The 19,356-nt window shown below is 39.5% G+C and overlaps 3 protein-coding genes across 4 annotated transcripts in view; 2 read left to right on the top strand and 1 right to left on the bottom strand.

The window, feature by feature from the left end:
* Positions 1-165: 165 nt before the first annotated feature.
* On the top strand, positions 166-6,675 carry LOC121515480 (zinc finger protein RFP-like). Its single transcript, XM_041796276.1, has 2 exons — positions 166-247; positions 2,615-6,675. Exon 2 carries the CDS (start codon positions 2,624-2,626, stop codon positions 4,262-4,264), a length of 1,641 nt encoding a protein of 546 aa, XP_041652210.1. The 5' UTR covers positions 166-247; positions 2,615-2,623; the 3' UTR covers positions 4,265-6,675.
* A 69-nt stretch (positions 6,676-6,744) lies between these two features.
* faap24 (FA core complex associated protein 24) lies at positions 6,745-9,625 on the bottom strand. The gene is made up of 4 exons (XM_041796277.1): positions 9,406-9,625; positions 7,960-8,102; positions 7,730-7,885; positions 6,745-7,087 (listed from the first exon to the last, which is right to left on the bottom strand). Exons 1-4 carry the CDS (start codon positions 9,506-9,508, stop codon positions 6,836-6,838), a joined length of 654 nt encoding a protein of 217 aa, XP_041652211.1. The 5' UTR covers positions 9,509-9,625; the 3' UTR covers positions 6,745-6,835.
* Positions 9,626-16,359: 6,734 nt separating this feature from the next.
* The window catches only part of tdrd12 (tudor domain containing 12), a 37,326-nt gene continuing 34,329 nt past the window's right edge, over positions 16,360-19,356 (top strand). Inside the window, exons 1-2 of one of the 2 annotated variants that reach the window (XM_041796191.1) lie at positions 16,360-16,445; positions 16,972-17,017. In XM_041796191.1, the coding sequence (XP_041652125.1) occupies positions 16,991-17,017 (27 nt within the window). In that variant the 5' untranslated portion in view covers positions 16,360-16,445; positions 16,972-16,990. The remainder of the gene's footprint in view (positions 16,446-16,971; positions 17,018-19,356) is intronic. The other variant, XM_041796192.1, reaches the window with a different exon arrangement.

Consider the following 19,356-nt stretch of genomic DNA (forward strand, 5'->3'; position numbering starts at 1 on the left):
TCAGACAAAATCAACCAAACTAAACTGTTGTCTTGTTCCAGAGCTAAGTCAGTGTATTTTTTAGAGGAAATCAAATCTCCTTCAGATCAACAGTGAGAGGAGGAGCAGCAGTGAAAGAGGAGAAGCTTTAACGTCTGTTTGTTCCTGAAATGAAAGTGAAAGTTAGTCAGAGTGTTGGCAGAGCTGCAGGAGAGGAGACGTCTCTCTGTTTCTCTCTGAAGACTAATTCAACTGAAGACAAACACTGGTGAGTACACTGACTAACAAACACAACAACACTAACTATTCAGACTAAATGTTGTTTGAAGTCCAGCACTAAACACAAGTCAAAGCTGAAGAAGAGAGACTGAACTCAGACTAGTTCTTATCAGACTGAATACACAGCTAGGATCATCTTTAGCTACTTTACACTCTTTTACAGCTCTTTCCTCCAACTTAGAAACTAGTTTGAACGTGACAAATCTCACTGATTGACTTTGTTTAGTAGAAAGCAGAGGCTTTATTTAGTCACCATGAAGAGAACAAACCAGATAGAGCAGTTTTACTACAAGCTAACTAGCCTAGCTTAGACAGTCTCTCAGTGAGAGTTCAGGAGGAAGTGGAGAGTAGGGGAGACCGGGGTTGGCTGTTCCACTTTTTCACTCTGCTGTGTTTTACTCATGATCAATAAATCTGACAGTGATCAATGCTAAATTAGAGAGAAGTATAGGGTCTAACAGTGAAATGTGTCTCCATCTTAAACTTGTAAATGATATAAACATAAAGTTATTATCTGTCAAAGACACTCTGGTTTGTCCCTATAGTGATCAATGGGATTGTTAAGGTTAAAAATAAATGTGTCTTTTTCTCATTCTTTCTGTTAGAGACACCAAATAAGATTAAAAGTGAAAACTATCTTTATAATAATCATCAGTGAATATTGTTTAATAAATTTTAAACCATTTAGTTTTTTTTTTGTTGTTGTTTTTTAGTGACATCAGACCAAATTTTTTATAATAACCTGATAAAACACAGCCCTATCATTTAGATGTAATAAGCAATGCTACAACCAACCCCAGTGTCCTACAGCAGGGGCTCTCAATGTTGGGGTCGGGACCCCATTGGGGGTCATGAGACACTGAGATGGGGTCTCCAGATGCCTTAAAAAACTAAGAACATTTTTAAAATTACACTTTTGCTACTTTACACCAATTTTGCCAAATTTTAACACATTTTTGCCACTTTATATCCTTTTTTTCCTCAATTTTTAAACCCTTTCCACCACTTTTTTTCTGCCTGTTTTTGCCATATTCAAACCAGAGCTTGACACATTGTTGGCTCTGTTGTTGCATTATCGCCACTGTAAATCCCTCTTTTCCACATTTTAAGCCACATTTTACAATTTAATATGTCCATTTCTGCCGGTATATTTCTTCCCATTCCTGCCTCAGCTAATTATATCCATTTTTCATCCCATTTTACCCAATTTCCATCCATTTTTGGCACTTTTAACACCCTTTTCAGCCGTTTTTAAATCCCTTTTTCCTCTTTATATGCCTGTTTTGCCACTTTAACCCATTTTTGCCATTTCTTTGGCTATTTTTTGCCACTTTTATCTAATTTTTGGCACTTTTAACCCATATCTGCTACTTTTAAAATATCCAATTTCACCACCTTTTCACCATTTTTTGCCATTATTAACCCATTTTAGCTATTTTTAACATATTTTAATTCTATCTTTATCAAAAGAATTTACATTTTAGAGGGCTACTTACTGCACAAATGAATTGAAAAGATATTTCTTTCCTTGATGAGCATATACCACAGTTTAACTTTACAATGGACCATGATTTTGCCAGCCCCAGGTTTGGCTGGGTACATGTATTTAAATGAGGAGTAGTGAGAAGAATATTGAACATTCAGTGCAAACTTGTTCCTCTGACAGGCAAATCAGCCTCAGTACAGACTGAACCTGATCCACAAAGACCAGCGCTGACTGCTACAGGCACTAAAAGTGGTGCAGTTAACACCGAATCAAAGCTGGTGGTAAAATCTGTGCTATTTCTCTCTCTCCATCTCCTTTCTCCTCTTTCCACCTCAGTCAGTCGTTACTGTGTATCCCAAAATAAACTTCTATTAACAAAAATGTGCTGTGGGAGCGGCAGGAAGTCTGCATGAGCCACTTCAGAATAAAACCTGTTTAAGCCAAAAATCTGACTCTGCTGCCATGTGAGCCTCTCATCTATCAGAAAGAAATCAGTGATTATGTTTGGAAAAAAAACATTCAAAGAGAAAATGAGCTGAAATATCAGAGGAGCAGTGGTGAGTTTGAGATGTCATTTATTTTACAGTACGTGATCAAACATTGGAGTGGTGAGCATTTATATGGGACACCTTTAAATAATCAGCTCATAGAGAAAGTTTACAGACAGGCTCACCTCTTTACACTTAGAGGATCTAGGCTGATCTGTGTGTGATATCATTAGTTTGACTGTAAATAAACATCAAACACACCTCTGACTTCATTTAATTCAATAAGGAGTTAAAACTTGCATTTGAACAGAAGAAAATATCAGAATTTTAAACAAGCAGTTTAACATAAAATTGATCATGACCATCTCTCAATATTCCTCAGGTTGTAGAGATGTCTGCTGCCAGCTGTCTGCTGACTGAAGATCAGTTCCTGTGCTCCATCTGTCTGGATGTCTTCACTGATCCTGTCACCATACCATGTGGACACAACTTCTGTCAAAACTGCATCACTGAACACTGGGATAGTAATGTCTCCTGTCAGTGTCCCAACTGTAAAGAGACTTTTAGAAGAAGACCAAAGCTGAGGATCAACACCTTCATCAAGGAGATGTCTGCTCAGTTCAGACAGTCAGCTCAGCAGAAATCCAGCAGCAGCTCAGAGAGACAAGTTTCCAAACCAGGAGAAGTTCCCTGTGACGTCTGCACTGGAACCAAAGTGAAGGCCCTGAAGTCCTGCCTGGTGTGTCTGGCTTCTTACTGTGAGACTCACCTGGAGCCTCATCTGACCAAGTCAGGTCTGAAGAGACATCAGCTGATGGACCCTGTGGAGAACCTGGAAGACAGGATGTGTGAGAAGCACGACAAACTGCTGGAGCTGTTCTGTAAGAACGACCAGAGGTGTGTCTGCATGATGTGCACCATTTCAGACCACAAGACTCATGATGTTGTTCCTCTGAGAGAAGAATATGAAGGAAAGAAGGCCGAGCTGGGGAAGACAGAGGCTGAAATTCAGCAGATGATCCAGAAGAGACGAGTGAAGATTGAAGAGCTCAAACACTCAGTGGAGCTCAGTGATGAGAACGCAGACAGAGAGATAGCAGAAGGTGTTGGAGTCTTCAGCGCTCTGAAAGAATCTGTAGAGAGACGCCAGGCTGAGCTCATCAACAGCATCAAAGAGAAGCAGAGAGAGACGGAGAAACAGGCTGAAGGCTTCATCAGAGAGCTGGAACAGGAAATCTCTGAGCTGGAGAAGAGAAGTGCTGAGGTGGAGCAGCTCTCACGCTCTGAAGACCACCTCCAACTCCTCCAGAACTTCACGTCTCTGAACGCTGCTCCACCCACCAAGGACTGGACTGAAGTCAGAGTCCATCCACCTTCATATGCGGGGACTGTGGTGAGAGCTGTGAAGCAGCTGGAGGAGACCATCAGTGAACAGAAGAAGAAGCTGTTTGAGACTGAGCTGAAGAGAGTCCAGCAGTATGAGGTGGATGTGACACTAGATCCTGATACAGCATATCCCAATCTCATCCTCTCTGATGATGGGAAACAAGTCAAATATGGCAATGTTAGGAATAATCTCCCAGACAATCCAGAGAGATTTGACACTTGTGTTGTTGTCTTAGCAGAGCAAAGTATCTCTTCAGGCAGGTTTTACTACGAGGTTCAGGTTAAAGGGAAGACTGACTGGGATTTAGGAGTGGCTGAAGAGTCTGTCATTAGGAAGGGAGTCATCAGAGCAAATCCCAAGAATGGTTACTGGCGAATTATCTTAAGGGACAAAAATCGGTACAGCGCTTGTTCTGATCCAGGAATCCGTCTCTCTCTTCAGTCTGGTCCTGAGAAGGTGGGGGTGTTTGTGGATTATGAGGAGGGTCTGGTCTCCTTTTATGATGTTGATGCTGCAGCTCTGATCTACTCCTTTACTGGCTGCTCCTTCACCCAGAAACTTTACCCGTACTTTAGTCCTGATAATAGTTATGGTGGTAAAAACTCCGCTCCTCTGATCATCTCTCCTGTTGATGACTGTTGGTAGTACATCCAGTCTTTCTTGTGTCTTCTGAACAAAAACAGTACATGTAAATTTATTGATGATGGGTATTCTAAATCAGAGAAGAGCTTTTTTGTTGGATTTCCTTAAAGACTGAGTTTATTTGAGGGTTTTTTTTTTACCTTTATTTATGAAAGCCTATTCCATCACTTAAAAAGGAAAAATTTCAAAGTTAGAAAATTCTTTAAAAAAAAAAAAAAAAAGAGAAAGAGAGAATCCTAAGTCCTAACAATGAGATAGCAAGTCACAATAATGAGATAAAAAGTTGAAATTATGAGATAGTGTTGGCGCATGTGCAGTACTGCCTGAGACATTTCTGTATCCTCATGCTGTCCAAACAATGTGAATTTTTATCTCATAATTTCGTCTTTTCATCTCATAATTATGATTTTTTTTTTCTTATAATTATGACTTAGAACTCTTTTTTTTATTTTTAGAAATGCCTAACTTACATTTGTAATTTTCATTGTATTTTTTTTTTTTCTAAGAATTATCCTTAGGTCTTTCTTTGCCCTCATTGATAGAGGACAGTGGACAGAATCAGAAACAGGGACGAGTAAACTGGGGAGAAACATGCAGGAAAGTGCCACAGGCTGGACCTGAATCCGTGTCGACTGCACGCATGGGGCCGCCACAAACCACCAGGCCACCTATGCCCCTTATTATCTGAATAAAACACAAGATACTTGTGCCCTATAAAGAGGATCAGCACTCGGTGAAGAAATCCCTAATCCATTACTATTTGCCTCCACAAGTCAACCGTGCAGACCCATGGGTAGTAAGAAACCTGCACTTCACAGGGGTTGTCAAGTGGGAACCCTCCTTTGTCAGTGTTTCGTCCAGTTAGTCCCACAACACCTTCAGAGAGATGAACAATGATCTCAAGCATCCCAGAGCCACCCTCCTCCAACACACAGACATCATCCTACCTATCTTACCACATGGTCCACACAGCCTCAACAGCATGCCACCTTCAACAGACCCAGGCTCCGTACATGCAAGCTCCAGGTAGTGACAATGCTGATACTACCTTCCTTAACACCACTCATGATTACAGTGAAACAATTAAAGTACCAACATTACACATAAATAAGAGTTAAAAAAAAAAAACAAGGGAAAAATGAGACAGATTAGAGAGAGAGAGCAAGCTTAGCAATAGGGTGGGATTTCGTAAACCTTCATTTTTGGTGCAAACTATCTCATGTGGCACAAGGAGTCTCCCTCCTAAATCTATCGGCATCTCTCAGTCCTTAGCATCCTTTAACTGGCTTAACTGGTGCTTACATAAAAACCCGCCTCCTTTAACCTTCTCTCCATCTCTGACAAACTGAACCGTCCTCGTTCCCTGATTACTTCCTGCATTCACCTGTCGCCTTCTGTTTTCAATTCCTGCTGCTAGACCCTTCAAAACCCTGTCATGCCTCCATGTATATCTCCCTTGTGACAGACTGATCTTACATCCTGTCAAAATGTGCCTCAAGGTTGCTGTCTCGGAGCACAAAGGACATGATGGGTCCCCGTCAACCCAGCACTTTAGGTTCTGGGGTGATGGTAGGATGTCATAGGTAGACCCTAGCAGGAATTTGATCTGCCTATCCTCCATACTCCATAGATCTCTCCAACTCAGCTTCATCTTCTCTACACTCTCCCAGTTCTTATTATCTTTTAAGTGGTGGAATTGGGCTTTCATACTTATTGGACAGGACAGCTGAGGTTGATACAGTTTAACGGTGGTGAGTGCCTCAGGGGTCCTTGGACCAAAACTTTATTTTTTATATTGTAAATGTTTCTAAATTACTTAAGTGTGCTCTATCTGTGGATGATTCTTGAAGTATGGGGTAGTGCTTGCAAAACATTTACTCATTCAGTTTTTATTCTACAAAAAAGAGCTGTAGGAATTATCAGTGGAAGTAAATACAGAGATCAATCAAACCTGTTATTTGTTCAGTCACAACTGCAGAAATTTCATGAAACCAACTGAGCTCAAAAAGTAAGGAAGTTTGTGTTCTTTGTTGTAACAATGCTTCTTGGCAATAAATACTACACTGTTGGAAAGCCTGTTTATTTCTCTTTTCAGTGGATCCACATTTGCAAGGAGCATGCATTTGTGGGCACAGAGCTCAGTATGTTCCCTCTATTTTTTAAAACTGAGCAGGCATTCAACTCCCCTGAGCATCTACTTCAGCAAATGTGGACGACACACTCACAGTAGTTATGTACAATAATTCCTTATTACACTGAATACTTAATGTTACTTTCCATTTAGAATGAATAATGTGAAAGTATGCAGTTTTGGACACAGACCTTAATAAGTTTCTGTGCTCTCATTTTCTAGCCACATTTGCAGAGTGTCTCTGTGTGAGCGTGCTGATCCTGAAGCTTAGTCCAGACAGAAATCTCCTTAAATCATTGCACTTTAATTTTATGATTCTTAAAGTTTAAAGGCTCGTAAAGAAAATGTAACATTACATTTTTAGCAGTATATTATTTTAAACAAAGACAAAGCGTCCATACAAGCCAAAGTGTCCTGGTCAAAGACAGACTGCAGCACAGCCCTCAGCTTCCAGCACCAGAGGGTTTGTGGAAGAAGCTGTGGATCTGCTGAGCTGCAGCGTGGCCTACAATGTGCTCCAGCTCAGCGGGGGCGGCGTTACAGAGCTGATGGATGCTGGAGAAGTGCTGCAGCAGCGCCAGAGCTTTGACCCTGCCGACCCCGGGGACCTGCTGCACCAGAGTAAGGACAAGCGGGTCAAACAGCCGAGATGACGTCTTCCTCCTGAAGGGGTTGTCTCTGCCCTCGCCATGAACCTGAGGACAGATCATAAGCAGCATTTAGGCTCCCTTTACATATGAAAATAGACATGCACATTTAAAATAATACTACCATCCCACGTGTCCTTTATGTTGAGGTAAACCTCCTATACTCTAGTACAAACTCTGAATAGGAGCCCAAAACTTTAATGGGACCCTGTCTGAAGCAGTTGAGGCTGCTAATATCGCAGTCTAAGCGTAATTTTAAATCAGATCCTTATTTTGCACATTAATGTAGTTTAAAACAAGATTTGGAATTACAATGAGTAATTTAAAACCAGCAAAAAATATCACCTTTTGTTTTTGCCACCTAAAGACTGTTATTCTAGAATCTGGCAGCATTACAGAAAGTATTCCAGCAAAACTAAACCTTTTTGTCAAATAAAAGCTGGTCCTTTTGGCATAAAAATCTGATTTAATGTCCCCGTCATAAAAAAATCCTCACTGGCCTTGAATCCTTCTTGCACGTTAAGCTCAAAGCATACCTGTACTGTATATGGCTACTCAATCCAGGTTTGAGGAAACACTGATTTGACGGGTATTTTAACCTCTATTTTGGCTTAGGTGAAGTTTGTGTCCTTTTCCTGCAGCCACTCAGCAAAGGCACCCATCATCCTTCTTCCCCACTTCCACACTCACCATCTGAGCGATGAGCTGTGAGGCCTCAGTCTGCCCGCTCACCGGCAGGAGAGTCAGGCCGAGGTCAAACACCACAAACTTCTGCACGGCAGGGAAGTACTGCTCGCTGAGTCTGGTGTTCTCCACCACAACCAGCTCCTTGAAACTGCTGTTACTCTGTGAAAAGGTACAGGTACGGTTCAGAAAGGCTCTTAACAAAAACTACGGCTCTATCAGTGCATCAGACTCACATTTCTGTAGCGAACCAGTTTCCTCTTGTAGCCGTTTCCTGCTATGATGTCGCACTCAGACACGTACAGGATACAGCTTTTGTTTGGCAGGTGAAAATCTGCAACACCGAGCTCGTTCTCAAAGAGGAGTTTCACACCTGCACCTGCAGGAGAAGTAAAGCTGGTTAGGAACTGCATTTTATTTACAGTTGGCACAACACTCCCCCTCCATACTTTTCTGACCTCCCACCCACATCAGCACCCCTCCTGCACTCTAAGGTCCTCAACCTCCATCTCACGGTCCCACCTGCTCACCTGTGCACAACAGGATCTAGAGCCTTTAGGTGCGCTGCCCCCTGTATCTAGAACTCCCTCCCATCAGATATCAGTAACAGCATCTCTCTTTCCATTTTCAAATCGTCTCTCTTTCAACCAACCTACACACTTATTTATTCAATGTTTAAATTTATTTTTATTTTTGCCTTTACCTTGCATGCATCATTATTTAACGCTATATCCTGTAACACATTCTGCAGGATACAGACTGCAGAGGGCTAGAAAATAAATCACATTTTAAAGACATCAGCATGTTTTTTCAGGCAAGATATGGGATAAAACAACATTTTCTACAGTGATATAGTTTATGCAGTTTTGTTCTAACCTGATAACTACTCAAGTTAGTTTGTAGTTAGGATCAGCATCCACAAGAACTGTGTAGATTCAACGCTGGACTGTGAAGAACACAAATAAATAAATAAATAAATCCCAGGGGGGTCTGAGGGTCTTCCCCCAGAACATTTTCAATGAAGTAAATGCCATTTCCTGTGCTCTAGTGCATTTTAACACCATATTAGCACCAGATAATCCAGTCTGGTTCTGTGAGATATAGTTCTGGCTCAATGTAGATCAAAAAAGGCCCAACATAAAAGTCATTGCAACAGTAACGTTTCATAGTATTTCTTGGTCCTAATGGTCTTCTGAAGTTGTGTTTTTTCTTCATCCAAGAGGGCAGTTTAGTGTGTTTTGCCAGTGAGGAGGGTACTTAAACACGCCTTTTTGCCACCCAAGGGGGCAGTTTATCATGTTTTAACCAGCCAAGGGGGCAGTTTATCATGTTTTAACCAGCCAAGGGGGCAGTTTGGTGTGTTTTGCCAACCAGGAGGGCACTTTAGCGTGTGTTTTGGCTCTTAAGAGGGCACTTCAGAACCACAGGAAAAAACGAACTTTTTCAAGATATTCAATATTCAGATGCATCTGTAAATAATTAAAGCTTCAGTACTCTTCATCATAAACACAATGGAGATTCTGTCACCTTTAGACAGGTGTTTTCAGAGAGAACGGGACATTTTGACAACCTAATTTGATGTATTTCAGTTTGAACGTGAAACTGGTATGGACGTAAAGTATTCACAACTTAAACTAAAATGATTAATCAGCCAACAAAACAACAAACAGTGAGTTAAATACCCTTTAAACTCTGTATGAGGGAAGAGTTTCTCCATTTCTCACTCGTAATAACATGTCCGTAAGGAGGAACCGCGTTCAGCACAGCAGGCGCTTTAGTCTCCATTCAGTCGAATAAAAAAGTCTTACTGCTGAGCTGTTTCAGTTAAAGTAGAAAAATAACCACTGCTGTACAGCTCATGACTAGCACTAGCATGTTGTAGTTGTTGCCTCCAAAACATCCGAATTTCTTCCTCCTCTGCAATTGTTTGCTGCACGCATGCAGCGGACGCCGTTTGTCGCCCCCTGTGGGATCGGAGGTAAAGCGCATCGTCGACACATCACTCCATGTGGCTTTGATTTGGAAACACTGATTTTAACAGACGTGGGCCAGTTTCTTTCTGTGGGTACACATAATAATCACACCTGAGAACAAAAGAGAAGTTTTTAAAACAGAATTTTCGTCAAAAAATTTCGTAAAAGAATTAAAAATCCATCATCATTTTTATTTTTTCCCCCTTTTTAATTTTTTTTTCCTTCCATGTACCTTAAGGGGCTCCGTTCAGTTTGCCATCTTTTTGTATTAAATTCATTTCAATTTCATGTTATTTTTTTTTTTAAAAAGGAAACACATTGCTGCGTTTAATGAGTAAAAACAATTAAACACATATAATAAAAACTAAACACTGCTATCCATACAATAAAGTAAATAGAAATCTCAGAGCTGCCTGTCTCACCAGCCCAGTTTTGTTATCACCCACAGACAATCTTCTAAACTGCTGATCATCAACTGGAGGCCTGCCACAGCTTCCTTTCTGACCCCAGAGGATTATTAAACTCAGAAAATGTGTGGAAAATATGTTATGGTATTTGCAATATCTTTTCATTTTCAAAAATCCCTACAGCTATTGAAGGAACCCCAGATTAAGGGAAATTAAACCACTGTTTCTAGATTGGTTGATGCTTCAACTGTTTTACAAAAATCCTCCATCAGCCACTATAAAAAAATAAAAATAAAAAATACAGGCCAAAAACAAACCCATCAGTCCATTCTTGATGGACAGTATTTGACATGTTTGACTCAAACCCAGCAGTGTTAATTTCGTCGACAGCCTTTTTGTCATGACAAAAACTGGACTAAGACTAACAGACAGAGATCTGTGACGGAGCATGTGAGCGGAGAGGAGCGATGAGATTTCCCGCTCCTCGCTCACAGAGCTGTTCCTTACGGCCGCTCGTCCGCTCAAAGGGGCTTCACACCGCCCCGGTCATTATCGATCCACCTTCCACTCTAGTCTCTACCCGCTCCACTCCCATCACTCACCGCTCACTCAACGAAAACACGGAAGCGCATTACCATTACCATCTTCTCGGTTTCAGTCACTGGGAAATACTGATGTTTTTAAAAAAGACGATGGTGTTAATATTAGTACATCAACACTGTGCAGGCATCTGAAGTCTCTCGGATCATTCCGGCGGAAAGCCCAGTCTGACGTGCTGGACGTGGCTGTCTCTCTGCAGGAGCAGTGAAACCAACACGGAAACCAATACAGATTGCAGATGCATTCTGGGTGAGACATGCTTCAGACGCATGGAGTGAGCGGTACCGGAGCGAAACTGGAGCGGGATGGAGCGCGAGATAAGGTGCCGGTCCAGCTATTTTGAAAAAACCGCTCCGCGCTCCTCTCACATGCTCTGATCTGTGATGACCAAAACTGACTAAAACTAGAGTAAAATGTAATTTAGCTTTCGTTGGACATTCAAAATCTGTGATTTTTCTCCACTGTGGGCAAATCTGTCAAAAACAATGCAGCTGTGTCTATTCTGCCTCTCAGCTGTAGAAAGCAGGAACCACTACCATGATTTGGTTCCAGATTTAGGCAAGAAAATAAATGCTTGGACTAAAACTTAAGACTAAAATAAGAGGACTTTTATGGACTAAAACTAGACTAGACTCAAAGGATAGAAATGGCTAAAATGTGACTAAAACTAAAATGCATTTCATTTAAAGACTAAAACTAAGACTGAAATTTAAAAAAGCTGCAGAAATGAACACTGAAACCCAGTGATGAACAACGTGACAGCTCTAAGATATGTAGCTGAAATATCTCAATCGCCCCCTTGTGGCTGGCTGCAGTAAAGGCAAGAGTGACTGAATTCACTGCTAATGGTTAAAAACAAGGCACACGCCAAAGGAAATTTAAAACATTATTTATTTATTTTTTGCCTCCTTGATACTTAGATCCACATTTATACTTTTATTGAAAAAAAATTATCTCCATTACTGTCTTTGAAAGCAGTGATTATTTCAGAAAACAACAGCCATAGTAATAAATCACAGTTTTTTATATGTTCATATACATTTATTGTACAATTTCATTCTAGATTATTTATTAATTTTGTAACATTGTCCATGTTTCATACAAAGATAAGTACATTTGCAATATACACATATATACAACAAAGGTTTTACAATACATACTATCGGTATTTTCTGTATAGTTATGTTACATTTAGCTCTATTCTATTATGAACATGTGTAATGTGGTTTAATATTACTTTTACATTGTTTTGTTTTATTTTTTCCCCCTTTTTTGCCCTTATTCAGTGACCCTCCACCATTAAACAAGCTCAGGGAAATAGTAATAATAATATTAATGACAATAGTAATAGTTCAACTCAAAAATAACATTAAAAAATAATATAATTAATTATATAATAATATAATAATAAGGAAATCTAAAACATTTAAATAGATCTTATTTGTGTATTTAACAATCTGGCCCTCACAATGTCTGCCCAGTAAAAATCTGGCCCTTTTGTGCAAACGTTGTTGGTGATCCCTGTTCTATACTGTTTATATTTACATTAATAATTTTAGCTCTGCACAAATAATGGCAGTAAGTAACCTGTTAATTTAGGGTACATTTAGTTAACCTTTCAAAGGAAACAATGATACGTTTTCACTACAGATGTGTTAGGATGTTTTACAGAGGTTTACAGCTCTGTTATTGACAGGCCTACTCACTGACTTGTTTTTTCATGTGTAGTTTTGTGTTGTGATGTGTGGGTTGTCTATGGCTGCAGCATGGGGGGAAGAACCTAAGAGGAATTTTGCACTCTGTGGCACAAAAATGTTGATCTCATCTTAACTTATAACTCCTCTTTTTGTTTTTGTTTATGTGCTATTTTGTATGAACAAAATATCAGAATGAAAAATAGCTTTAATTCTGATGTGTTGAAATCCTGGCACCTTTAATGTCTCTTACCTCAATAATCATTAACCAGATGTGGAAAACTACACAACTGTTGTACTCAAGTAAAGTACAGTTACTTAAGTTAAAATTTACTGAAGTACAAGTAAAAGTATTGGTCTGTAAATCTTTTCAAGTAAGAGTAAAAGGATTTAATTCAAAGTGTACTTTTAGTACTGAGGAAATACGGAGGAGTTGTACGGTAAAATATGATCTTTCCTCAGTGGCAAGAACAACTACAGAATACACTGCCTTCCACATTATTATGCACAACGGAGTTTTAAAATATTTTATAGGTTTTAAAGAACTTAAAATGGTCATTTGTTGAATGTGTAGCATTAGGAGGTCATATTTACTGAAATCAAAGCTATTTCAATCAAAAACATCTTAACAGGCCAAGCTCCATGTTAACATAGGAGCCCTTCTTTGATATCACCTTCACTATTCTTGCATCCATTGAACTTGTGAGTTTTTGGAGAGTTTCTGCTTGAATTTCTCTGCAGGATGTCAGAATATCCTCCCAGAGCTGCTGTTTTGATGTGAACTGCCTCCCACCCTCATAGATCTTTAGCTTGAGGATGCTCCAAAGGTTCTCAACAGGGTTAAAGGTCAGGGGAGGATGGGGGCCACACCATGAGTTTCTCTCCTTTTATGCCCATAGCAGCCAATGACACAGAGGGATTCTTTGCAGCATGAGATGGAGCATTGTCATGCATGAAGATCATTTTGCTACAGAAGGCACTGTTCTTCTTTTTGTACCATGGAAGAAAATGGTCAGTCAGAAACTTTATAGACTTTGCTGAGGTCATTTTCACACCTTCGGGGACCCTAAAGGGGCCTATCAGCTCTCTCCTCATTACTCCGCCCCCTCCTTGCTGATGTCACAGCCTTGCTGGGACATGGTGGCCATCCACCAACCATCCACTACTCCTCCATCTGGACCATCCAGGGTTGCACGGCACTCATCAGTCAACAAGACTGTTTGAAAATGAGTCTTCATGTATTTCTGGGCCCACTGCAACCATTTCTGCTTGTGAGCATTGGTTAGGGGGGGCTGAATAGTAGGTTTATACACGACTGCAAGCCTCTGGAGGATCCTACACCTTGAGGTTGGTGGGACTCCAGAGGCACCAGCAGCTTCAAATACCTGTTTGCTGCTTTGTAATGGTACTTTAGCATCTGCTCTCTTAATCTGATGAATTAGTCTGTCAGAAACCTTCCTCATTATGCCTTTATCTGCAGGAACCCGTCTGTGCTCTGAATCAGACACTAATTTCTTTACAGTACGATGATCATGATTAATTTTTCCTGAAATACCTAATTTTTTTTATACCTTATCCTTTTTCTTCCCCATATTGCTGAAACCTGTGGCCTGCTTAATAATGTGAACGTCCTTCTTAAGTAGTTTTCCTTTAATTGGGCTCATCTGGCAAACGAATGATCACAGGTGTCTGAGATTGATTTCAGTGATCCATAGAGACACAACACCATCCATGAGTTTCATTGAAAAACAAAAATTTGAATGTTTATGACACTAAAATCAAATTTGCATAATAATTTGGAATGTGGTGTAGATCTCCAACCAGGTTGTTCAGGTAAATTAATTATTTTATGATAAATCCATAAACCTTTAAAATAAAGTTAAAATAATCAGAAACAAAATGCACAGCTAGGTGTATCATTTGTAGTTCTCCAGACAGACACTCTCATAATTTATTGAAGTATTTTATTTAATCTTGCCAACAGTCAGTGCGTTTGGATTTGATTTTTTGTCAGTACTTCTTATTTGTGTTTTGGAGAGATGATGGAGCTCTTGGTTCTTCAGCTGATAATTTTCTTTAATGTTTTTAGGGATCAGTCTCTGGGCAGAAGCTGAGGCCAGGTGCAGTGCTTGCACATGGAACTGCAAGTACTTGCAAGTTATTGTAATTTCAATTGCAGTACATTGAGTAAATGTAATTAGTTACTTTCCATCCCTGATAATAACAATTTTTCTGAGAAAGATGTAAATCCTGAGGTAGTTTACCAACAACTTCTCCAGTCTTAACCCTTTAAAGCCTGATAGCTAAAACAATAGTCAGAAAGAATCTCATTTTTGGAGCCGAGATGTTTATTTTATCTTCTACTGAGATAATAAAAAAAGAAAAATGGCCATAAAATGTCAATTCTTTTGTATCGCATTTGATACATTGGGCCTTTTTTTTTTGCAACTGATAATCCACTAGAGGGCATTTTCATCATTTATACTATACTATACTAAAGGTTTTTAATGAAATGATTGATCACAGTGGTTAGAAAAAAATTACACAATAATGCTGATCAAATATGATGCAGTTTGCTCTAAAGCGGCGATCCTCAACATGTGGCTCTACTTTTTGCGTCTTTTTTCCAATTTTTGGTCACTTTTCGCTCATTTCCCCCACCTTTTGCTTCTTTTTTTTTTTTACGAGTTTTAGTTATTTTTCACTCATTTTCTCACACCTTTTGCTGCTTTTTTGCCAATTTTAGTCACTTTTTACACATATTCCCCCAACTGTTTGCCAGTGTTAGTCACTTTTCACTCATTTTCCCCAACCTTTTGCTGCTTTTATCCCATTTTATGTATTTTTCACTCATTTCTTCCCACCTTATTGTTGCTTTTTGCAAATTTAAGTCACTTTTTACACATATTCCCCCAACTGTTTGCCAGTGTTAGTCACTTTTCACTCATTTTCCCCAACCTTTTGCTGCTTTTATCCAATTTTATGTATTTTTCACTCATTTCTTCCCACCTTATTGTTGCTTTTTTTCAATTTTAGTCACTTTTCACTCTTTTCCCTCTACCTTTTTGCCAATTTTAGTCACTTTTCACTCATTTTCCCCCACCTTTTGCTGCTTTTTGCCAATTTAAGTCACTTTTTACACATATTCCCCCACTGTTTGCCAGTATTAGTCACTTTTCACTCATTTTCCCCCAGCTTTTTGCCATTTTTTTTCACTCATTTCTCCCACTTTTGCGTTGCTTTTTTCAATTTTAGTCAATTTTCAACTCTTTTCCTCCTACCTTTTTGCCAATTTTAGTCACTTTTCACTCATTTTCCCCCACCTTTTGCTGCTTTTTGCCAATTTTAGTCACTTTTCACTTATTTTCCCCCAGCTTTTTGCCATTTTTATTCACTCATTTCTCACACTTTTGTGTTGCTTTTATTCCAATTTAAGTCACTTTTCACTCTTTTCCCCCTACCTTTTTGCCAATGTTAGTCACTTTTAACTCATTTTCCCCCACCTTTTGCTACTTTTTGCCAATTTTATATATTTTTCACTCATTTCTCCCACTTTTGCGTTGCTTTTTTTCAATTTTAGTCACTTTTCACTTATTTTTTGCCAAGTTTTTGCTGCTTTCTTACCATTATTGCCACCTGTAAGTCATTTTTGTCATGTCTCACCCATTTCTGTCACTTTTCGCCACATTTTTTGTCACTTTTCACCCAGTTTTTGTCATTTTCTGCCTATTTTACTGCCATTCACCCATTTTTGACCACTTTTTTGCAGCAATTTCCCCTATATATCCAGTTTCACTTTATTCTTATTGCCACTTTCACCCACTTTTCACCACTTACATTGTGACTCTTGCAAAGATAATTTTCAACAACTTGGCTCTTTGGTTGAGCAGGGTTGAGTAACACTGATTTAAGGGGTTAAATGACCAACAGTAAAGAGCAGCAGACTCCCTCTCCCCCCCGGACTGACCCACTGTCTCTACAGCGACCTCTATCGGTCAGCCTTTGTTTTAAGATGAACCGCCGTTCTCCAGTTAAAGCTCTGTAAAAGGTTGGTATTACCGGAGAATTAAAATGTTAAACGGACAAATTTATGCTGCGAACATTGTTTGTACTCACATGTTAACGTCATTTAATCCTGGTACTTTTTCCAGTGTATATTTTAAGTGAATTAAAGCAAGTTTTTCTCCACGCCAGTTAGCTAGCGATAACGGTTGCTAGCTGACGGTTGGTGTAGTGGTGTGATGAGTGACCGTGCTGATCGGCAACCTTGAGTCAACCGTTTAGGTGCTTGACGCTGTTAGAGCGGCTGTTTTAAACGCAAAGACCACACAGCAACTCTTATTAGCTTAGCCTTGTATCAAGAAAAATAAGACGTATATTCGTTGATTTTGTGGTAAAGAAATGCTAAGACCCTCACTCGGCTGTCTTGACAGGCGCTAGTTAACACAGTCACTCCTTATACCGAAACACCGGCCACACTTCAACTTCAGTGTGGATCGTTAGCTGTTCTTTTGCTGTAACTGGCTGCTGTAAATTTGGTAAACTCGTTTATTTTTCTGTTATTTTGTTTTTAGACTGTCGAAGAACCCACACATGATGCTAAAAATATCAATTTTGAAGGTAAGTAAGCATTCTTCTACATAAATGTTAAAAATTGTTCGTTAATATCAGGTTGTAACAGCAGAGCGCCATGATGGAGGTTGGATGAACGTTAGGAAAGTTGGAGGTTTTTAATTCCAGAGATCTCTCTTTTGTTGATCTAATCGCACATTTACTTGTTTTAAAACAGAGTAGGGAGCTTAAAGCTAAAAATAGGCACATATCTTTACGGTAACAGTGACATTTATAATCATCAAATCCAAATCAAAAATCTGCCCCTTCATGTTAATAAGATGGGTGTGGCAACCTTTTCTCCAAGCAAAGCTTCAGTTATCTCTAAAAGAAGTCTCCCACTAGGACTTAATTAGATCTACAATTAAAGAATGTGCAGAAATGGTGTTGAAATTTTTATATAAACCATTAGCAGTTAATTAGTTATATGAATGATGTTAATTCAGTACTAAGAAGCTGCTGCCTATCTGGTGAAATGCTTTAAATACATTTTCAGTGTTTTCCTCTGGATCGTCTCTTAAGCTTTGGTGATACCAGGCAACAGTCAGTTATAACTAATGATATTCTTGGGGGCAAATTTGCCTGTTGATGGTGATTTTGTCACAGACAATCTCAGATTCCAGTTGCCCGATGACACTACTGAAAGAGTCAAGATAGGGACACGATATCTGCAAAGAATCAAATGCAATCTTTTACCAGAAACAGCAGTTATGTTTGCATCGTTTAAGTCGGTGGTTCTCAACTGGTGGGTCGGGACCCAAAAGTGGGTTGTGACTAGATGTCTGAAAAAAAAAAAGGTGGCAAAAGTCCTGAAGTCCTTATTGGACATGCATCGACACCTTTTATTTTACACTGTTTTGCTGTGAAACTGGGTGAATTTTAATGTTTGATCTAGGGATGCACGATATTATTGGTAGTATATCGGTATCGGCCGATAATAGCTTAAAAAGTTAATTATTGGTATCAGCCGATAGTAAAATTTACGCCGATGTGTACGGCTGATAATATGACGTCATAATTAAGCGCACACGATGATGCCGGACGTGCGCAAACAACAATAAACAACATGTCAGCTGTGTGGGGGGGGCTGAGGTGTGGGAACAAGACAGCAAAGCTGCTGTTTGCATTTCTTGTAAAGTACATCAGATGTGTGGAGGAGCTCGACAACATGCCTTTAACACCACCACTTTAATTTTGCATCGAAAAACCCCCCAACCTGATGACTACAAGGACTATAAAGAATGGCAAAACTTCGTGCCAGGGAAAACTCGGCAGCAGCGTCTACTTGAGTCATTCAACAAAGCTAAAAAATACAGCAGTGACCACCCAAAGGTAAGGAGCTGAACAGCAAAATCATTGAATTTATAGCTCTTGATAATCAGCCTTTCAGCGTGGTGGAATATACCGGCTTGTGATGCATTTAAAGCCCCGCTACGTTATACCTAGCAGGCGCTTATAGCCTTACCTGAACTGCAAAACTAAGTTTCCAGTCCCGTAGAGAAGCTCCTCGTTAAAGCTAAACATATTAGCTTCACCACGGATATATAGACATCATCACGTTTAGCCTCACCGCCTCCGTGGATAGATGAGGATTTTACTCTTAAAAAGTCTGTCCTACACTCACAGGAGTGCTCACTCAGCAGCCGCAGTTGCAGCCGCTTTTGATAGCATGTTTAGTTAGAGATAAAAAGAACATGCATGTCGTCCTACGTGACATGCGTGAAACATGGCAAAAGCAGTGACGGACTTCTGAGTGCCATCTCCCGTGCACACTCGAAGGTGCACGAAGGTGTGTCCAGCATTGGAAATGTGGGTGTCACTGTGTTGTCACAGAGCTGTTTACAGTGAAATGCCCATTAAACTTGGTTGCTTAGTTAGTTTGTGCTGTTTAAAGCAGAATCAGGAAAACTACTTTAGTTGAAGTTTTATTTCTGTTCATCTTGAGTCTCAGAAATTTAGAATTATAATTAAGTTCTAAACTATAGCTAGTTTTTTTGCATTTAAGAATCTGTGTTGTTGTTGTTTTTTTAAAGCCCTTTGTCAGGAGTATTTCAGGGAGCCATCCTGCAAACTGGCTGAGTAACAAGGAGAATCAGTATAAATTTATAAGCTGTTTCTTTTTTGCACTGTGGAGCTCAGTGTAAGCAGGTTATTTTGCTGCTGCTTATTGCCCTCAAAAATGCAGATGACTTTGGCTGTACTGTTGAAAATACATGTAAGCATGTAATACACATGTAACCCAAAGACATTACTGTAAGTTTGTCATTAGTGTATGGCTGTATTTGAAAAAAAAAAAAAAAACATATCCTTCAGTTCTGATAAAAATCAAATGTTTTGTCAGTTAATAC

Source organism: Cheilinus undulatus, linkage group 9, assembly GCF_018320785.1.
Source record: "Cheilinus undulatus linkage group 9, ASM1832078v1, whole genome shotgun sequence".
In the NCBI taxonomy this organism is placed as follows: Eukaryota; Metazoa; Chordata; class Actinopteri; order Labriformes; family Labridae; genus Cheilinus; species Cheilinus undulatus.